The 18,124-nt window shown below is 37.1% G+C and overlaps 1 protein-coding gene across 1 annotated transcript in view; it reads left to right on the top strand.

Annotated features, from left to right (window-relative positions):
- The window catches only part of RHOT1 (ras homolog family member T1), a 60,941-nt gene that overhangs the window by 13,437 nt on the left and 29,380 nt on the right, over positions 1-18,124 (top strand). The window contains 7 exon segments of the mRNA XM_036835912.1: positions 1,097-1,178; positions 3,465-3,508; positions 3,805-3,858; positions 4,015-4,067; positions 9,959-10,067; positions 10,365-10,385; positions 10,387-10,467. Coding sequence (XP_036691807.1) covers positions 1,097-1,178; positions 3,465-3,508; positions 3,805-3,858; positions 4,015-4,067; positions 9,959-10,067; positions 10,365-10,385; positions 10,387-10,467 — 444 coding nt within the window.

The following is an 18,124-nucleotide window of genomic DNA, read 5'->3' as shown; positions in this document are numbered from 1 at the left end:
GTCCCACTCATTGTTTCTTTTGCTTTTTTTTCTCTTAAATAAGATAGTTAAATAAATCATAGCTTAATTTGTAAAATGGAGTGTATTTTCATATGTGGTGTGTGGAATCAGTAATGTTAATTAGGATCACTCAGGTTATAATACCTAAAAGTTTTCTGTGATAGCTTAACTTAGTTTAGAATTGTCATTTTATTTTATTTTTATTTTTTTATTTACTTCCTTTATAAGTTTATTTATTTATTTATTTATATTTTTGGCTGTGTTGGGTCTTCGTTGCTGCGCCCAGGCTTTTCTCTAGTTGTGGCCAGTGAGGGCTACTCTTCATTGTGATGCGCGGGCTTCTCATTGTGGTGGCTTCTCTTGTTGCGGAGCACGGGCTCTAGGCATGCGGGCTTCAGCAGTCATGGCACGCGGGCTCAGTAGTTGTGGCTCACGGGTTCTAGAGCTCAGGCTCAGTGGTTGTGGGGCACAGACTAAGTTGCTTCATGGCATGTGGGATCTTCCCAGACCAGGGCTTGAACCCGTGTCCCCTGCATTGGCAGGCGGATTCTTAACCACTGCGCCACCAAGGAAGTACAGAATTGTCATTTTAGCATAGTCCTTTTTGGGCGTGGATAAGGGGTTTTTCTAAGTAATAGGGTCATTAAGCATAAGGCTTATGTAGCCAGTTATCTTCTAGAAGAAATGAATTTTGATAATTTATTAATTTATTTGAGGATTGTTTTAGATTAACATAGGTCTTCATTTGCAGAGTATCTTAAGCCTTCAACAAAATAGAATGAAAACTACATTTTAAAAATCTAATTTTGAAACACCAAATTAATTTAGGAGCTGAAATATCCTTAATATGTCCTGTGCCCACACAGGTATAAATGTGCATGTTTTTTTTAATAAAAGTGTTTTATCATATAGTTTTCATATATATTTGCATCTGTGGTAAAGCATAAAAATAAGCATTTAAAAGTACAATCAATACTTGTAAAGATAAGTATTGGCAAAAGGGGCTACTATATGGATAAATTTACATAATCTGTTAACAAGTTTGATTGATAATATTCAAAGGTTTTTCCTTTTTTATATTTGTTTGCAAATGAAGGTTCCTCCCCGGGCAGAAGAAATCACCATTCCAGCTGATGTCACCCCTGAGAGAGTTCCAACGCACATTGTAGATTACTCAGGTAGTAAATGTCTTCTTGTAGGTGAAGCTGTAGAGTTAATTTAATAGTCCTTAAAAAGGTACTTAACGAGCTTTAAAAAATGTTTTAGGAAGGGTGTTCCTTTTCTCTAGCAGTAAATGATCATTTACTCTTTTTGTCTTACCCCACACCCCAAGAAAAGCCTCCACCTTGCAGTTCTCTGTCCCTAATTTACTAAGTTGGGTTCTGTAATAATGAAAAAGAAGGAGGGATGGCAAATGACCAGACAAATGATACCCTCCTTGAATTTGCATGTTTGCAGAGAGAAGTTCTGTGTTAATTTTGTTATCAGACATTCAGGCATGCTCTGATGATGTAGAAAGAGTTCTAATTTGAAATTTTTTTGAGTTCTAAATTGGTTCTTTAACTTGTCAGACTTTGTCCTAAAAAAAAAAAGCTAAAACAGTTATCTTGCTTATAGTATATGATAATGGAAGCACATCTGTATTGCTTTTAATAATGTAAAGTTTTTCTACACACTACTACTTTACTTTTTAGTCATTAAATTATTTTACTTTGTTCTGGGACTTCTTTTGGAAAGAAAGGGAAGTTGTAACAGGTGTACCACTCTGATGAGAGATGTTGATACTGGGGGAAGCTATATATGAAGGCAGGAGGTATATGGGAAATCTCTGTACCTTCCACTCAGTTTTGCTGTGAACCTAAAACTGCTCTAAAAAATGAAATCTATTTTTAAAAATGGGTATAACTACATTAGTAATACTTTGTTTTGCTGAGCTGGTATTCCATATATTCCAAAAGTGAAATACTTCGCAGTCTGATACATATGACTGTTGAACACTTAAAATGTGTCTGGTCTAAATTGAAATGTGCTCTAAGTATAAAATATAAGTGGATTAAAAAAAAAATAAGTGGATTTAGAAGACAGTATGAAAAAAGGAGTGTATGATATCTCATTAATAATTTTTCTATTGATTACATATTGAAATTTTAATATTTTTGTTATTTTGGGTTAAATTAAAAAGTCATTTTACCTGTTCCTTTTACTTTGTTTAAGGTGTCTACTAGAAAATTAAAAATTTCATGAATGGCTTGTATCATATTTCTCTTGGACAGCACTGTACTAGAAGCTGAGGGGAGTTGGATGTTTTCTGCTACAGTCAGTCTCATAACTAGCTTTATTTACAGAATTATTCTTTTTCAGTATGTGTAGCCACATACTTAGATTCACTTCAGTATTAGAATTGAGGCCTTAACCCATTGATTACTCAACATTTGAGAAGATATTTAAAATATTGCCAATTTTTTAGCATAAATTGAAATACCATGTACTCATTTGTGGTATTAGTTTGTATGTCAGAAATAACATGCATTTTGGGGGGAAACAGTTAACGTAAAGTGATCTAAATTAATATGTCAATAATTGCTTTGGTCTTCATTTGTTTACTTCTCCATTCTAGCTATATATTGTACCTATCCTCTGCACCTGTAGGATTATAGGCATATCCACCCATTGAGACCAGTTCTAGCCAGAGATACGGGCCAGTGAGGGAATTTTTTCTTTTTTTCTTTTTTAATATTTATTTATTTATTTATTTTGGCTGCGCCGGGTCTTAGTTGTGGCACTTGGGATCTTAGTTGTGGCACTTGGGATCTTTTACTTGAGGCATGAGGGCTTCTTAGTTGCAGCACGTGAACTCTTAGTTGAGGCATGCATGCAGGATCTAGTTCCCCAACCAGGGATCGAACCTGGGCCCCCTGCATTGGGAGTGCTGAGTGTTACTCAGTGGACCACCAGGGAAGTCCCCAGGGAATTCTTGACTCATTATCATGCTCCAGTTTTGCTTCTGAGGCCTGGTTAGGATTACTTCTATCTGCTGTCTAGATCTTAAGCTTATACTGCCCAGATTCTCACCTGGCTTTTTGACCCTGTGTGTGTAGACTCTTTGTCTGGGCTTCTGACTCTAGCTTGGGTTTCTGATCTCTTTTCCCATTCCCTTCTCAACTCTGGATCAGATGCCGGCCCAGATTTATCACACGATGCCTTCTGCTCTTCCGTGCCTGAGTTATCTTCATGTAGACCTGTCTCTCAGTGCCAGCCAGCTTCCTTATCATAGTTCAACTCTGCCTTCTCTGGCTTGCCCTTGTCTTTGCCACTTGTCTGGCACTACACCATGTAAATGGCATGAGGGGTGAGGGATGTTTTGAGGGATGTTAGATGGGTGTCATATGGATTTTAGCTTGGCCATTTGTTTTTATGAAAGTGTTTAAAATATGAAAAGAAATTTTTGACTTTGTCATTTGTAGAAGCAGAACAGAGTGATGAACAACTTCATCAAGAAATATCACAGGTAAGTTAAACAAAAATAGTTCTAGGTTCTCTTGTGGCAAAACAGTGATGATTCTGTATCTACCATTTCATTCTCTCACTTACCAAGAGGGCTTTTTCAGTTCTTTATTGTACTGCTGACTTTGAGAATGTATTTTGCTGTAAATCCTTTGGAACCTTTTCCTCTTAGAGGCATGCTAAGTTTTTTAGTTTTCAAATTTTGTTCTTTCTTTGGCCCAAATATATTAGCTAGTTGGTAATTAAATGCTACTTTTGTGTTATTTTAAAATGACATCAATTTGTTAATTTTTCTTGTAGGCTAATGTTATCTGCATAGTTTATGCTGTTAACAACAAGCATTCTATTGATAAGGTATGAATGTATGACATTTTTTCACTATATTTTGTTAAATTTCAGTGGGGGCACTTTTAAAATTGATCCTCAATTTAGAATTATAGGGGTCAAGGGTAGAGTATTTTTCAAAGAAGATCCTCATCATCGCTTAGTTCTTGTTAATTTTCATTTTAGGTAACAAGTCGATGGATTCCTCTCATAAATGAAAGAACAGACAAAGACAGCAGGTAGTTTTTTTCTCTCAAACTTTGTATATTGAAAAATTTCAGACTTAGAGAAAAGTTGCAAGAAATAGTATAATGAACATCTGTAAACTATTCACTTAGATCCACTAGTTAACAGTTTGCCATATGTGCTTTATCTATAGGTCTGTCTGTTTACAACACTCACCCTTTTTTGGGAGAATTATTCGAGGCAGCGCATATATTTGAGAGCAAAGCAGAAAATAGAGCTCTGGTACTATAATGTGCCCTCTCTCTTGAGATGCCCTTTTGAGGATTGCAATACCCTAAGTCATTGAGTGCTCACCATGTGGTATATGTAAGAGCACAGGACTTGGAGGAAATGAGTGACCTTGGAAATCTGGGCTTGGCCTCTTATGAGCTTTAAAACTTCATTGAGCCTTAGTTTCCTCATCTGTAAGTGGGTAATACTTCTCTTGGCTACATGTGGTTATTTTGAGAATCCAGTGAAATATAATGCATGTATAAGTGCTTTATAAGTTCTCTAAAAATCTTTATAGAGATGTTCATTTAGGAATTCATGCAGGGAGATTTCTTTGAATTCTTTGTAAGATATATGTATGATAGGGAAAAAGCAATTCTGTTTTTTTCTGAGCAGATTGGTGGTACTAGGTATAAATGTTTTGAGCTTTAAATGGAAACAAAACATTCTCTTGTGGTATTGTTTAATTGAACATGTTATTTGTGAAGCATTTGAGTCTTTTTCAAAGAAATTTTTATTGAGATATAATTGACATATAACATTATGTTGGTTTCAGGTGTATAACATCATGATTCAGTATTTGTATACGTTGTGAAATGGTCACCACAATAAGTCTAGTTACTGTCTGTCATCATACACAGTTAACTTTTAGTATTTACTCTTTTGGCTACTTTCAAGTATGCTCCACAATATTATTGACTATAGTCACCATGCTGTGCTTTACATCCCTGTGGCTTATTCATCTTATAACTGAAAGTTTGTACCTCTTGACCCCCTTCACCTGTTTCACCGACTCCCCACCTCCCACCCACTTCTCTGGCAAGCACCATTCTGTTCTCTGTATCTATGATTTTGGTTTTTTTTTTAGATTCCACATATAAGTGAAATCATACAGTATTTGTTTTTCTCTGTCTGACTTAACTGTCCTTAGCCTAATTCCCTCAAGGTCCATCCATGTTGTTGAAAATGGCAAGATTCCATTCTTTTTTATTGCTGAATAATATTCCATTGTATATATATTTACCACACCTTCTTTATCTATTTATCCATTTATGGACACCTAGGTTGTTTCCATATCTTGGCTATTGTAAATAGTGCTGTAAATGAACATGGGGGCACATATATCTTTTCAAATTAGTGTTTTTGTTTTCTTTGGATAAATACCCAGAAGTGAAATCGATGGATTGTGTGGTAGTTCTATTTTTAATTTTTTGAGGAACCTCCATAGTGTTTTCCATAGTGATTGCACCAATTTACATTCCTACCAACAGTGCACAGAGGTATATGAGGGTTCCGTTTTCTCCACATCCTCACCAACACTTCTTATTTCTTATCTTTTTGATAATAGCCATTCTAACAGGTATGAGGTGATATGTCATTGTAGTTTTGATTTGCATTTCCCTGATGATTAGTGATGTTGAGCATCTTTTCAGGTGCCTGTTGGCCATCTGTATGACTTTTTTTTGGAAAAATCTTTATTCAGATCCTCTGCCCATTTTTAAATCGGATTTTTGGGTTGTTTTTTTTTGGCTGTTGAGTTTTATGAGTTCTTTGTATAATTTGGATATTAACTTCTTACCTGATATATGATTTGCAAATAATTTTCTCCCATTCAGTAGGTTGTCTTTTAATTTTGTAGATGATTTCCTTTGCTGTGTAGAAATAGAAATTTTTAGTTTGATATGGTCCCACTTGTTTATTTTTGCTCTTGTTGCCAGATCCAAAAATTCATCACCTAGACCAATGTCAAGTAACTTATGCCTATATTTTCTTCTTGGAGTTTTATGGTTTCAGGTCTTACATTCAAGTCTTTGATCAAAATGGTCTTACATCCATTTTGAGTTAGTTTTTGTGTATGGTGTAAGATAGTGGTCTAGTTTCATTCTTTTGCATGGGGCTGTCCACTTTTCCCAATACCATTTGTGGAAGAGACCATCCTTTCCCTGTTATATATTCCTGCCTCCTTTGTCATAAATTAATTGACCATATTGTTTGGGTTCCATTGATCTATGTATTTGTTTTAATGCGAATACCATACTGTTTTGATTACTATAGCTTTGTTATGTAGTTTTAAATCAGGGCGCATGGTGCCTACAGATTTTTTGTTCTTTTTCAAAATTGCTTTGGCTATTCAGGGTCTTTTGTAGTTCCATCCAATAGGATTATTTGCTGCATTTCTGTGAAAAATGTCATTGGAATTTTGATAAGGATTGCATTGAATCTGTATATTGCTTTGGGTAATATGGACATTTTAACAATATTAATTCTTCCAATCCATGAGCACAGAATATTTTTCTGTTTCTTTGTGTCTTCTTCAGTTTCTTTCATCAATAACATACAGTTTTCAGTGTACAAGTCTTTCACCTCCTTGGTTAAATTTATTCCTAGGTATTTCATTCTTTTTGATGCAATTGTAAATGGGATTGTTTTCCTAATTTTTCTTTCTCATAGTTTGTTGTTAGTGTATAGAAATGCAACCAAATTTTGTGTATTGATTTTGTACCCCACCACTTTACTGAATTTGTTAGTTCTAACAGTTTTTTGGTGAAGTCTTTAGGGTTTTCTATATATAAAATCATGTCCTCTGCAAATAATGACAGTTTTAGGTGCCTTTTATTTCTTTTGCTTGCCTAATTTTTCTGGCAAGTACTTCCAATATTTTATTGAAAAAAAGTGGGGAGAGTGGGCATTCTTGTCTTGTTCTTTTTTTTTTTTTTTAATTTATTTTTATTTATTTATTTTTGGCTGTGTTGGGTCTTCGTTTCTGTGCGAGGGCTTTCTCTAGTTGCGGCAAGCGGGGGCCACCCTTCATCGCTGTGCGCGGGCCTCTCACTATCGCGGCCTCTCTTGTTACGGAGCACAGGCTCGAGACGCGCAGGCTCAGTAGTTGTGGCTCACGGGCCTAGTTGCTCCGCGGCATGTGGGATCTTCCCAGACCAGGGCTCGAACCCGTGTCCCCTCCATTAGCAGGCAGACTCTCAACCACTGCGCCACCAGGGAAGCCCCTTGTCTTGTTCTTTGAGTCTTTTTAAATGTTAGGAAAACCAGACTAATATCTATATATTATACACATATGGCCCTTTACTTCATTTTTTAGATTTCTTTTTTAGTTGGGCATTTTCATGCCTTGAAACTCTAAAGATCTGTTTCTAAACAGATGAACATGGTGACTCACCCTCTCACATATTTACTTTGTGACTGAGATGGCATTGTATGTGCTACATCTTGCATCTCTGATGGCTTCTCTTTATCATTGTTTTATCATTAACATTGTTTTAAAGTCACTTTGTAGTGACTTACTGACAAAGCTGAAAGGAGCTCTCTAGAGCTATACTGTCCAAGGCAGTAGCTTCTAGTCAGTTGTGGCAATTTAAGTAAAATGAAATAAAACGAAAAATTCAGTTTCTTGGACACAGCCACATTTCAAGTGCTTGATAGCCACTTGTGGCTAGAGGTTACAGGAATGGACAGTACAGATAAAGATCATTTCTGTCATCACAGAAGGTTGTATTGGACAGGACTGCCTTGGAGGAAACAATGCCTGTATGCTCCTGACACTTGTTTTTCTTGCTGATTACTTGAACTGTTTCCAGGAGGGACTCTTCAGAGGAGTCAGTTTTGCCAGGATCTATCAAGCACTAGCTTGAACAACTGAATTTTTAAAATGGGCTCTACTATGACAGCTTCCTAAACTGCTCTTGAGAAACTAGCTGGCTAGTCTTGTGGCCCTTTTAGTATGCCATCTGAAAGTGGCTTTCAATATTTGGAGATCTAATTGTGCTTTCTCAGGTGTGGCTATACTTTTACCCCTCCCTGAATCATGTGAGCATATTTATTTCTCTTGTGGTTGATTTGTTCCAAGGTGGTCTATTTCTTTAGTGTATGGACTTCACATTTTCCCAATACCTTCTTTCCTGGGCCTCATACCTTAAGTTTATATTTGTATAAACTTATATTTACACATGTGTTTTATATTTACACATGTGTTCTTACTTAGGACTTCCTTGTACCATTATCACAGTGCTCCTTAGTCAGAGGTGCCCATCATTGTCGCCTGAAGTACTTTAAAACAATATAGATGCCTTTGCTCCACCCTTTGAGTTTTAGAATCTGTAGGTTTGGAGTAGGGCTTGGACATGTGTATTTTTTTTTTAAGATCCATAAATTATTCTGAGCACACCTTTGGTTGTAAAGCAGCACATTTTTGGAAACCCTTCTGGCTCTATTAACAGTCTATATTTGGGTTATGAAGTGGGCCAGTCCTTTTACACATAATAACCACACTAGGTGGTTAAATAAATGCTTCCAAGTATTTCTTTTGCAATCTGGAGTTCCAGCAAGATGATTTGCTTTCCCTTTAAGCTCTCTTGTGGGATGTACAAATAATTGTTCTCCACTGGGCTAGTACTCCTTGGTAATCCCCATTCAGATTTCTGATAGGCCTGTCAGATTTAATTTGTTTAAAACAAAATCCTTAATTCCCTGCCTACTCCCCACTGCCCCCCTACCCAGATTTCTCAGTCTTTTCTGTCTCAGAAGCTCTACGCATTTTGTCCAGCCAAAAAATCTGTTTATTTTTCTTGATTTCTGTTTTCCTTCAATCTCCATATTTAATCTACCCATTGCTCCTGTTTGTTCTACTTCTAAAATGTATCTCAAATCTGAATATTTCCTCTTCACCTTCATTGCACTAATCCAAGGTATCACATAAAAAAACTTTTTTATTATTGAAAAAAAATCAAACATATACAAAAGTAGAGAGAATAGTATAACGAATCCCTCTGTATCAGTCATCCAGCTTCAGTAATTAACAACTCATGGCCAGTGTTGTATCATTTATTACCCCTCCCCTTGGGATCATTTTGAACAAATCAGACATCATATTGTACTGTGAACATTTCACTATGTATCTCTCAAAGATAACAAATGACTGCATTTTAAAATATCATTTGGATCATATCATTCACCTACTTATAACCCTTCTGTGGCCTCCCTTTTTACACTTAAAATAAAACACACACTCTTTACTGCAGCTGTAATTCCTTTTGTGTCTGGCCTTTGCTCCTCTCTCCAACTCCATTTCATACCTCTTCCCCTTGTACCAGTACTCTTCAGCCACTCTGGCATTTTTCTATTCTGGACTCATGGGAATGTTTTTTCAGTTTGGGGCTTTTGCACATGCTGCCCCTTCTTCCCAGCCAGCTCTTTCTTGGCTTTTCACGTAACAGATTCCATTTCATCCTTTCACTCCTTGGCTCAAATGCCACCTTGTCAGAGAGATTTTTCCCTGATTACCATGTAGAGTTAGCCCCCTCCCGTTACTTTATCCCATATCCCCCTGTTTATTTCCTTCATTGCACTTACAGAATTGGAAAGTGTCTTTGTTTATTTGCTTATTGTCCATTTTCTGATTTGCACTATGAGAGTGAGCGGGGACCTTTTCTGTCTTGTGTCTGTAATGCTTAGAACAGTCCCTGGCTTATAATAGGAACTCAGTAAATATTTGTTGATTATGAACATGCTTTCCAGGGTGCTTGGGCTGACTAAAATAGAGGGTTCATTTTGAGCAGATTAAGTAAATCTTATTAGTTAGACTAGGTTACAATGTACATTAAAATATAAATCTAATGTCTTTTGCCTTCCTTATTATTACAATGTGCCCTGTTTATTTCAGGCTGCCTTTGATATTGGTTGGGAACAAATCTGATCTGGTGGAATACAGTAGTATGGAGACCATCCTTCCTATTATGAACCAGTACACAGAAATAGAAACCTGTGTAGAGGTATGCCGTATCATTTGATTTTGAAATTTACGGTTGGTGAATTCTCACTAAATTGAGGTTCAGAATAGGAGGGAGGGAAGATGTGGGGTGGAATAAATTTGTTTGTGAAGTCATGTAAACCAAATAAAACAGAGAACTTGGAGATGGCCTCTGAGCTCTTTGTAGACAGTCATATTGTGATATCCACTAAGAAAAATGCACTTTTTTCAGTTTCTTCAAGGAATGTTGATAGTTTAAAAAATATTTTTAGCTCTCATAATTGCTTTCAGAGTGAAAAATTTTAAACTTTCTTTTCAGTGTTCAGCAAAAAATCTGAAGAAACATATCGGAGCTCTTCTATTATGCACAGAAAGCTGTTCTTCATCCTACAGGGCCCCTGTACTGCCCAGAGGAGAAAGAGGTAAACCCTCCATCCCACCAGGCTATTGTAGTAGGGGCTGGAATGTGTAGGTAGTAACTCCGTTATGATAACGATTTTTAGTAACTCTGAAGTATTCATCTAAACTGCTAAAATTAAAATTTATTGCTTACTATACTGTTATATTTTCTAGGTACTTTTCTTCAAAGACATTCACATTAAATAGTCAGAATAATATTCCAGATCAAATATTATTTCAGGAAATACCATTAAAACAAACAGAAGAATTGGCAATTGTAACAACAAAAAGTCCAAAGACTTAACTAATCGTCTACTTGTTTTGCTACTGTTAAATCCACGAATCTGTGGGATGAATTGGGAGCTTGGGATTGACATATACACTAATATGTATAAAATAGATAACTAATAAGAAGGTGCTGTATAAAAAATAAATAAATAAAATAATATTCAAATCAAAGAAAAAAATCCACAAACTTAAAAACACATACAAGCAAAAAACTTGTGTAATTATTTGACATGGGTACAATATGTAATACAATTTGAATACTCCCTTTTGTTCCATAGCTTAGAAACACAGTAATTCCTTAATGAAATATCTAAAATTTAACAATATTTTACCATAGACTTTTAAAATTAATTTTTAAATTGAGATGTAACTCACATACCATAAATTTCACCCTTTTGAAATGTTCTCTTCAGTGATTTTTTAATGTATTCACAAAATTGTGTGTCCATCCTCACTGTCTGACTCCAGAGCATTTCATCTCCCCAAAAGAAACCTTGTACCCACTAGTAGTCACTCCCATTACCCCCCTCCTTCCTTACCCCAGTTTTTGGCAACCACTAATCTTCTTTCTATCCTCTATGGATTGCTTATTCTGGACATTTCCTATAAATGGAATCATACAATATGTGGTCTTTGTGTCTGGCTTCTTTTATTTACTTATTTATTTATTTATTTTGAATTTTATTTAATTTATTTTTTATACAGCAGGTTCTTATTAGTCAATCCATTTTTATACACATCAGTGGTATACATGTCAATCCCAATCTTCCAGTTCATCCCACCCACCCCCCCACTGCCCACCTTGGTGTCCATACGTTTTGTTCTCTACATCTGTGTCTCTATTTCTGCCCTGCAAACCGGTTCATCTGTACCATTTTTCTAGGTTCCACATGTATGCGTTTAATATGCGATATTTGTTTTTTCTCTTTCTGACTGACTTAACTCTGTATGACAGTCCTCTGGATCCATCCACGTCTCTGCAAATGACCCCAATTTCATTCCTTTTTATGGCTGAGTAATATTCCATTGTATATATGTACCACATCTTCTGTATCCATTCGTTGTCAATGGGCATTTAGGTTGCTTCATGACCTGGCTATTGTAAATAGTGCTGCAGTGAACATTGGGGTGCATGTGTCTTTTGAATTACGGTTTTCTCTGGGTATATGCCCAGTAGTGGGATGGCTGGGTCCTATGGTAATTCTATTTTTAGTTTTTTTAAGGAACCTCCATACGTTCTCCATAGTGGCTGTATCCAATTTACATTCCCACCAACAGTGCAAGAGGGTTCCCTTTTCTCCACCCCTCTCCAGCATTTGTTGTTTGTGTATTTCTGATGATGCCATTTAACTGGTTGTGAGGTGATACCTGTGGTAGTTTTGATTTGCATTTTCTCTAATAATAGTAATGTTGAGCAGCTTTCATGTTGCTTCTTGGCCATCTGTATGTCTTCTTTGGAGAAATGTCTATTTAGGTCTTCTGCCCATTTTTGGATTCGGTTGTTTTTTTAATATTGAGCTGCATGAGCTGTTTATATATTTTGGAGATTAATCCTTTGTCCGTTGATTTGTTTGCAAATATTTTGTCCCATTCTTTTTTTTTTTTTTAAATTTATTTATTTATTCATTTATTTAATTTTTGGTTGCATTGGGTCTTCGCTGCTGCACGTGGGCTTTCTCTACTTGCAGTGAGTGGGGGCTACTCTTTGTTGTGGGGCGCAGGCTTCTCATTGCGGTGGCCTCTCCTGCTGCGGAGCACGGGCTCCAGGCGCGCGGGCTTCAGCAGTTGCGGCACACGGGCTCAGTAGTTGTGGCTCGTGGGCTCTAGAGCGCAGGCTCAGTAGTTGTGGCGCACGGGCCCAGCCGCTCCGCGGCATGTGGGATCCTCCCAGACCAGGGCTCGAACCCGTGTCCCCTGCATTGGCAGGCGGATCCTTAACCACTGCGCCACCAGGGAAGCCCTATTTTGTCCCATTCTGAGGGTTGTCTTTTTGTCTTGTTTGTAGTTTCCTTTGCTGTGCAAAAGCTTTTAAGTTTCATTAGGTCCCATTTGTTTATTTTTGTTTTTATTTCCATTACTCTAGGAGGTGGATCAAAAAAGATCTTGCTGTGATTTATGTCAAAGAGTCACCCTATGTTTTCCTCCCAAGAGTTTTATAGTGTCTGGCCTTACATTTAGGTCTTTAATCCATTTTTGAGTTTATTTTTGTATATGGTGTTGGGGAGTGTTCTAATTTCATTCTTTTACATGTAGCTGTCCAGTTTCCCAGCACCACTTATTGAAGAGACTGTCTTTTCTCCATTGTATATCCTTGCCTCCTTTGTCAATTAGATTAATTAACCATAGGTGCGTGGGTTATCTCTGGCTTTCTATCCTGTTCCATTGATCTATATTTCTGTTTTTGTGCCAGTACCATATTGTCTGATTACTGTAGCTTTTGTAGTATAGTCTGAAGTCGGGAGTCTGTTCCTCAAGCTCCGTTTTTTTTCCCTCAAGGCTGCTTGGCTATTCGGGGTCTTTGTGTCTCCATACCAAATTTTATATTTTTTGTTCTAGTTCTGTTAGAAAAATGCACTGGTAATTTGATAGGGATTGCATTGAATCTGTTAGATTGCTTTGGGTGGTATAGTAATTTCACAGTGTTGATTCTTCCAATCAAGAACATGGTGTATCTCTCCATCTGTTGTGTCATCTTTGATTTCTTCATCAGTGTCTTATAGTTGTTCTGCATACAGGTCTTTTACCTCCTTAGGTAGGTTTATTCCTAGGTATTTTATTCTTTTGTTTGCATTGGTGAATGGGATTGTTCCTTAATTTCTTTTCTGATCTTTCATGTTAGTGTATAGGAATGCAAGAGATTTCTGTGCATATTTGTATCCTGCAACTTTACCAGATTCATTGATTAGCTCTAGTAGTTTTCTGGTGGCGTCTTTAGGATTCTCTATGTATAGTATTATGTTATCTGCAAACAGTGACAGTTTTACTTCTTCTTTTCCAATTTGTATTCCTTGTATTTCTTTTTCTTCTCTGATTGCCATGGCTAGGACTTCCAAAACTATGTTGAATAATAGTGGTGAAAGTGGACATCCTCGTTTTGTTCCTGATCTTAGAGGAAATGCTTTCAGTTTTTCACCATTGACAATGATGTTTGCTGTGGGTTTGTCGTATATGGCCTTTATTATGTTGAGGTAGGTTCCCTCTGTGCCCACTTTCTGGAGAGTTTTTATCATAAATGGGTGTTGAATTTTGTCAAAAGCTTTTTTCTGCATCTATTGAGATGATCATATGGTTTTTTATTCTTCAATTTATTAATATGGTGTATCACATTGATTGATTTGCGTAATTGAGAATCCTTGCATCCCTGGGATAATCCCACTGATCATGGTGTATGATCCTTTTAATGTGTTGTTGGATTCTGTTTGCTAGTATTTTGTTGGGGATTTTTGCATCTATATTCATCAGTGATATTGGTCTGTAATTTTCTTTTTTTGTAGTGTCTTTGTCTGGTTTTGGTATCACGGTGATGGTGGCCTTATAGAATGAGTTTTGGAGTGTTCCTTCCTCTGTAATTTTTGGAAGAGTTTGAGAAGGAGGGTGTTAGCTCTTCTCTAAATGTTTGATAGAATTCACCTGTGAAGCCACCTGGTCCTGGATCTTTGTTTGTTGGAAGATTTTAAATCACAGTTTCAATTTCATTACTTGTGATTGGTCTGTTCATATTTTCTATTTCTTCCTGGTTCAGTCTTGGAAGGTTATACCTTTCTAAGAATTGGTCCATTTCTTCCAGGTTGTCCATTTTATTGGCATAGAGTTGCTTGTAGTAGTCTCTTATGCTGCTTTGTATTTCTGTGGTGTCTGTTGTAACTTCTCCTTTTTCATTTCTAATTTTATTGATTTGAGTCCTCTCCCTCTTTTTCTTGATGAGTCTGGCTAAAGGTTTACCATTTTGTTTATCTTCTCAAAGAACCATCTTTTAATTTTATTATCTTTTGCTATTGTTTTCTTTGTTTGTATTTCATTTATTTCTGCTCTGATCTCTATGATTTATTTCCTTCTATTAACTTGGGGTTTTGTTTGTTCTTCTTTCTCTAGTTCCTTTAGGTGTAAGTTTAGATTGTTTATTTGAGATTTTTCTTGTTTCTTGAGGTAGGCTTGTATAGCTATAAACTTCTCTCTTAGAACTGCTTTTGCTGCATCCCATAGGTTTTGGATCGTCAAGTTTTCATTGCCATTTGTCTCTAGGTAATTTTTGATTTCCTCTTTGATTTCTTCAGTGATCTCTTGGTTGTTTAGTAACGTATTGTTTAGCCTCCATGTGTTTGTGTTTTTTACGTTTTATTCCCTGCAATTGATATCTTTTTTTTAAAAATTTATTTATTTTATTATTTTTATTTTTGGCTGTGTTGGGTCTTCGTTTCTGTGCGAGGGCTTTCTCTAGTTGTGGCAAGTGGGGGCCACTCTTCATCGCGGTGCGCGGGCCTCTCACGGTCGCGGCCTCTCTTGTTGTGGAGCACAGGCTCCAGACGCGCAGGCTCAGTAGTTGTGGCTCACGGGCCTAGTTGCTCCGCGGCATGTGGGATCTTCCCAGACCAGGGCTCGAACCCGTGTCCCCTGCATTAGCAGGCAGATTCTCAACCACTGTGCCACCAGGGAAGCCCTATTCCCTGCAATTGATTTCTAATCTCATAGCGTTGTGGTCAGAAAAGATGCTTGATATGATTTCAATTTTCTTAAATTTACCGCGGCTTGATTTGTGACCCAAGATGTGATCTATCCTGGAGAATGTTCCGTGTGCACTTGAAAAGAAAGTGTAATCTGCAGTTTTTGGATGGAATGTCCTATAAATATCAATTAAATCTATCTGGTCTATTGTGTCACTTAAAGCTTGTGTTTCCTTATTAATTTTCTGTCTGGATGATCTGTCCATTGGTGTAAGTGAGGTTTAAAGTCCCCATTGTTATTGTGTTAGTGTCAATTTCCTCTTCTACAGCTGTTAGCAGTTGCCTTATGTATTGAGGTGCTCCTATGTTGGATGCATATATATTTATAATTGTTATATCTTCTTCTTGGATTGATCCCTTGATCATTATGTAGTGTCCTTCCTTGTCTCTTATAGCATTTTTTATTTTAAAGTCTGTTTTATCTGATATGAGTATTGCTAGTCCAGCTTTCTTTTGATTTCCATTTGCATGGAATATCTTTTTCCATCCCCTCACTTTCAGTCTGTATGTGTCCGTAGGTCTGAAGTGGGTCTCTTGTAGACAGCATATATATGGGTCTTGTTTTTGTATCCATTCAGCAAGCCTGTGATTTTGGTTGGAGCATTTAATCCATTCACGTTTAAGGTAATTATCAGTGTGTATGTTCCTATTACCATTTTCGTAATTGTTATGGGTTTGTTTTTGTAGGTCGTTTTCTTCTCTTGTGTTTCCGGCCAGAGAAGTTCCTTTAGCATTTGTTGCAGAGCTGGTTTGGTGGTGCTGAATTCTCTTAGCTTTTGCTTGTCTGTAAAGCTTTTGATTTCTCCATCGAATCTGAACGAGATCCTTACTGGGTAGAGTAATCTTGGTTGTAGGTTCTTCCCTTTCATCACTTTAAATATATCGTGTCACTCCCTTCTGGCTTGTAGAGTTTCTGCTGAGAAATCAGCTGTTAACCTTATGGGAGTTCCCTTGTATGTTATTTGTCATTTTTCCCTTGTTGCTTTCAATAATTTTTTTTTGTCTTTAATTTTTGTCAGTTTGATTACTATGTGTCTCAGCATGTTTCTCCTTGGGTTTATCCTGCCTGGGACTCTCTGCGCTTCCTAGACTTGGGTGGCTATTTCCTTTCCCATGTTAGGGAAGTTCTTGACTATAATGTCTTCAAATATTTTCTCAGGTCCTTTCTCTCTCTCTTCTCCTTCTGGGACCCCTATAATGCGAATGTTGCTGTGTTTCATGTTGTCCCAGAAGTCTCTTAGGCTGTCTTCATTTCTTTTCATTCTTTTTTCTTTGTTCTGTTCCACGGCAGTGAATTCCACCATTCTGTCTTCCAGGTCACTTATCCGTTCTTCTGCCTCAGTTATTCTGCTATTGATTCCTTCTAGTGTATTTTTCATTCAGTTATTGTATGTTCATCTCTGTTTGTTCATTCTTTAATTCTTCTAGGTGTTTGTTCTTTAATTCTTCCCAGTCTTTGTTAAACATTTCTTGCATCTTCTCGATCTTTGCCTCCAATTCTTTTTCCGAGGTCCTGGATCATCTTCACTATCATTATTCTGAATTCTTTTTCCGGAAGGTTGCCTATCTCCACTTCATTTAGTTGTTTTTCTGGGGTTTTATCTTGTTCCTTCATCTGGTACAAAGTCCTCTGCCTTTTCATTTTGTCTATCTTTCTGTGAATGTGGTTTTTGTTCCACAGGCTGCAGAATTGTAGTCCTTCTTGCTTCTGCTGTCTGCCCTCTGGTGGATGAGGCTATCTAAGAGTCTTGTGCCTATTTATTTTTTAAAATTAATTAATTAATTTTTGGCTGCGTTGGGTTTTTGTTGCTGCGCATGGCTTTCTCTAGTTGTGGCAAATGGGGGCTACTCTTTGTTGTGGTGCATGGGCTTTTCATGGCGGTGCCTTCTCTTGTTGCAGAGCACGGGCTCTAGGCATGCGGGCTTCAGTAGTTGTGGCACGCAGGCTCAGTAGTTGTGGTGCATGGGCTTAGTTGCTCTGTGGCATGTGGGATCTTCCCAGACCAGGGCTTGAACCCGTGTCCCCTGCATTGGCAGGCAGATTCTTAACTACTGCGCCACCAGGGAAGTCCCTGTGTCTGACTTCTTTCACTTAGTGTAACATTTTCAAGGTACATCCATCCATGTTGTAGCGTTATTAGTACTTCATTCCTTTTTATGGTCAAATGATACTTCATTTTATGGATATACCACATTCTGTTTATCCATTCACCTGTTGTTGGATATTCGGGTTGCTTCCACTTTTTGGCTGTCGTAAATAGAGCTGCTAAGAACATTCGCACATAAGTTTGAACCCCTGTTTTGAGTGTCTATTTAGCAGTGGAATTGCTAGGTCATTTGGTAATTTTATGTTTTACTTACTGAGGAACCACTAAACTATATGAAAGTCCCAATTTCTCCACATCTTTGCCAACACTTGTTATTCCCCAGCCCCCACCTCTGTTTGTTTGTTTATAGCTATCCTGGTAGATGTGAGTGGTATCTCATTGTTGTTTGAACTGCATTTCTTTGATGGCTAATGATGTTGGACATATTTTCATGTGCTTATTGGCCATTTGTATATCTTCTTTGGAGAAAGGTCTATTTGAGTATTTTGCCCATTTCTTAATGGAGTTATTTGTTTCTTTTGTTGTTGTTTTTGAGTTTTTAAGAAATAAAAGTTTGCTGGGGG

Source organism: Balaenoptera musculus, chromosome 20 (assembly GCF_009873245.2).
Source record: "Balaenoptera musculus isolate JJ_BM4_2016_0621 chromosome 20, mBalMus1.pri.v3, whole genome shotgun sequence".
NCBI lineage: Eukaryota > Metazoa > Chordata > Mammalia > Artiodactyla > Balaenopteridae > Balaenoptera > Balaenoptera musculus.
Note: the sequence above shows the minus strand (reverse complement) of the source record. Positions and strands in the feature narration are given on the sequence as shown.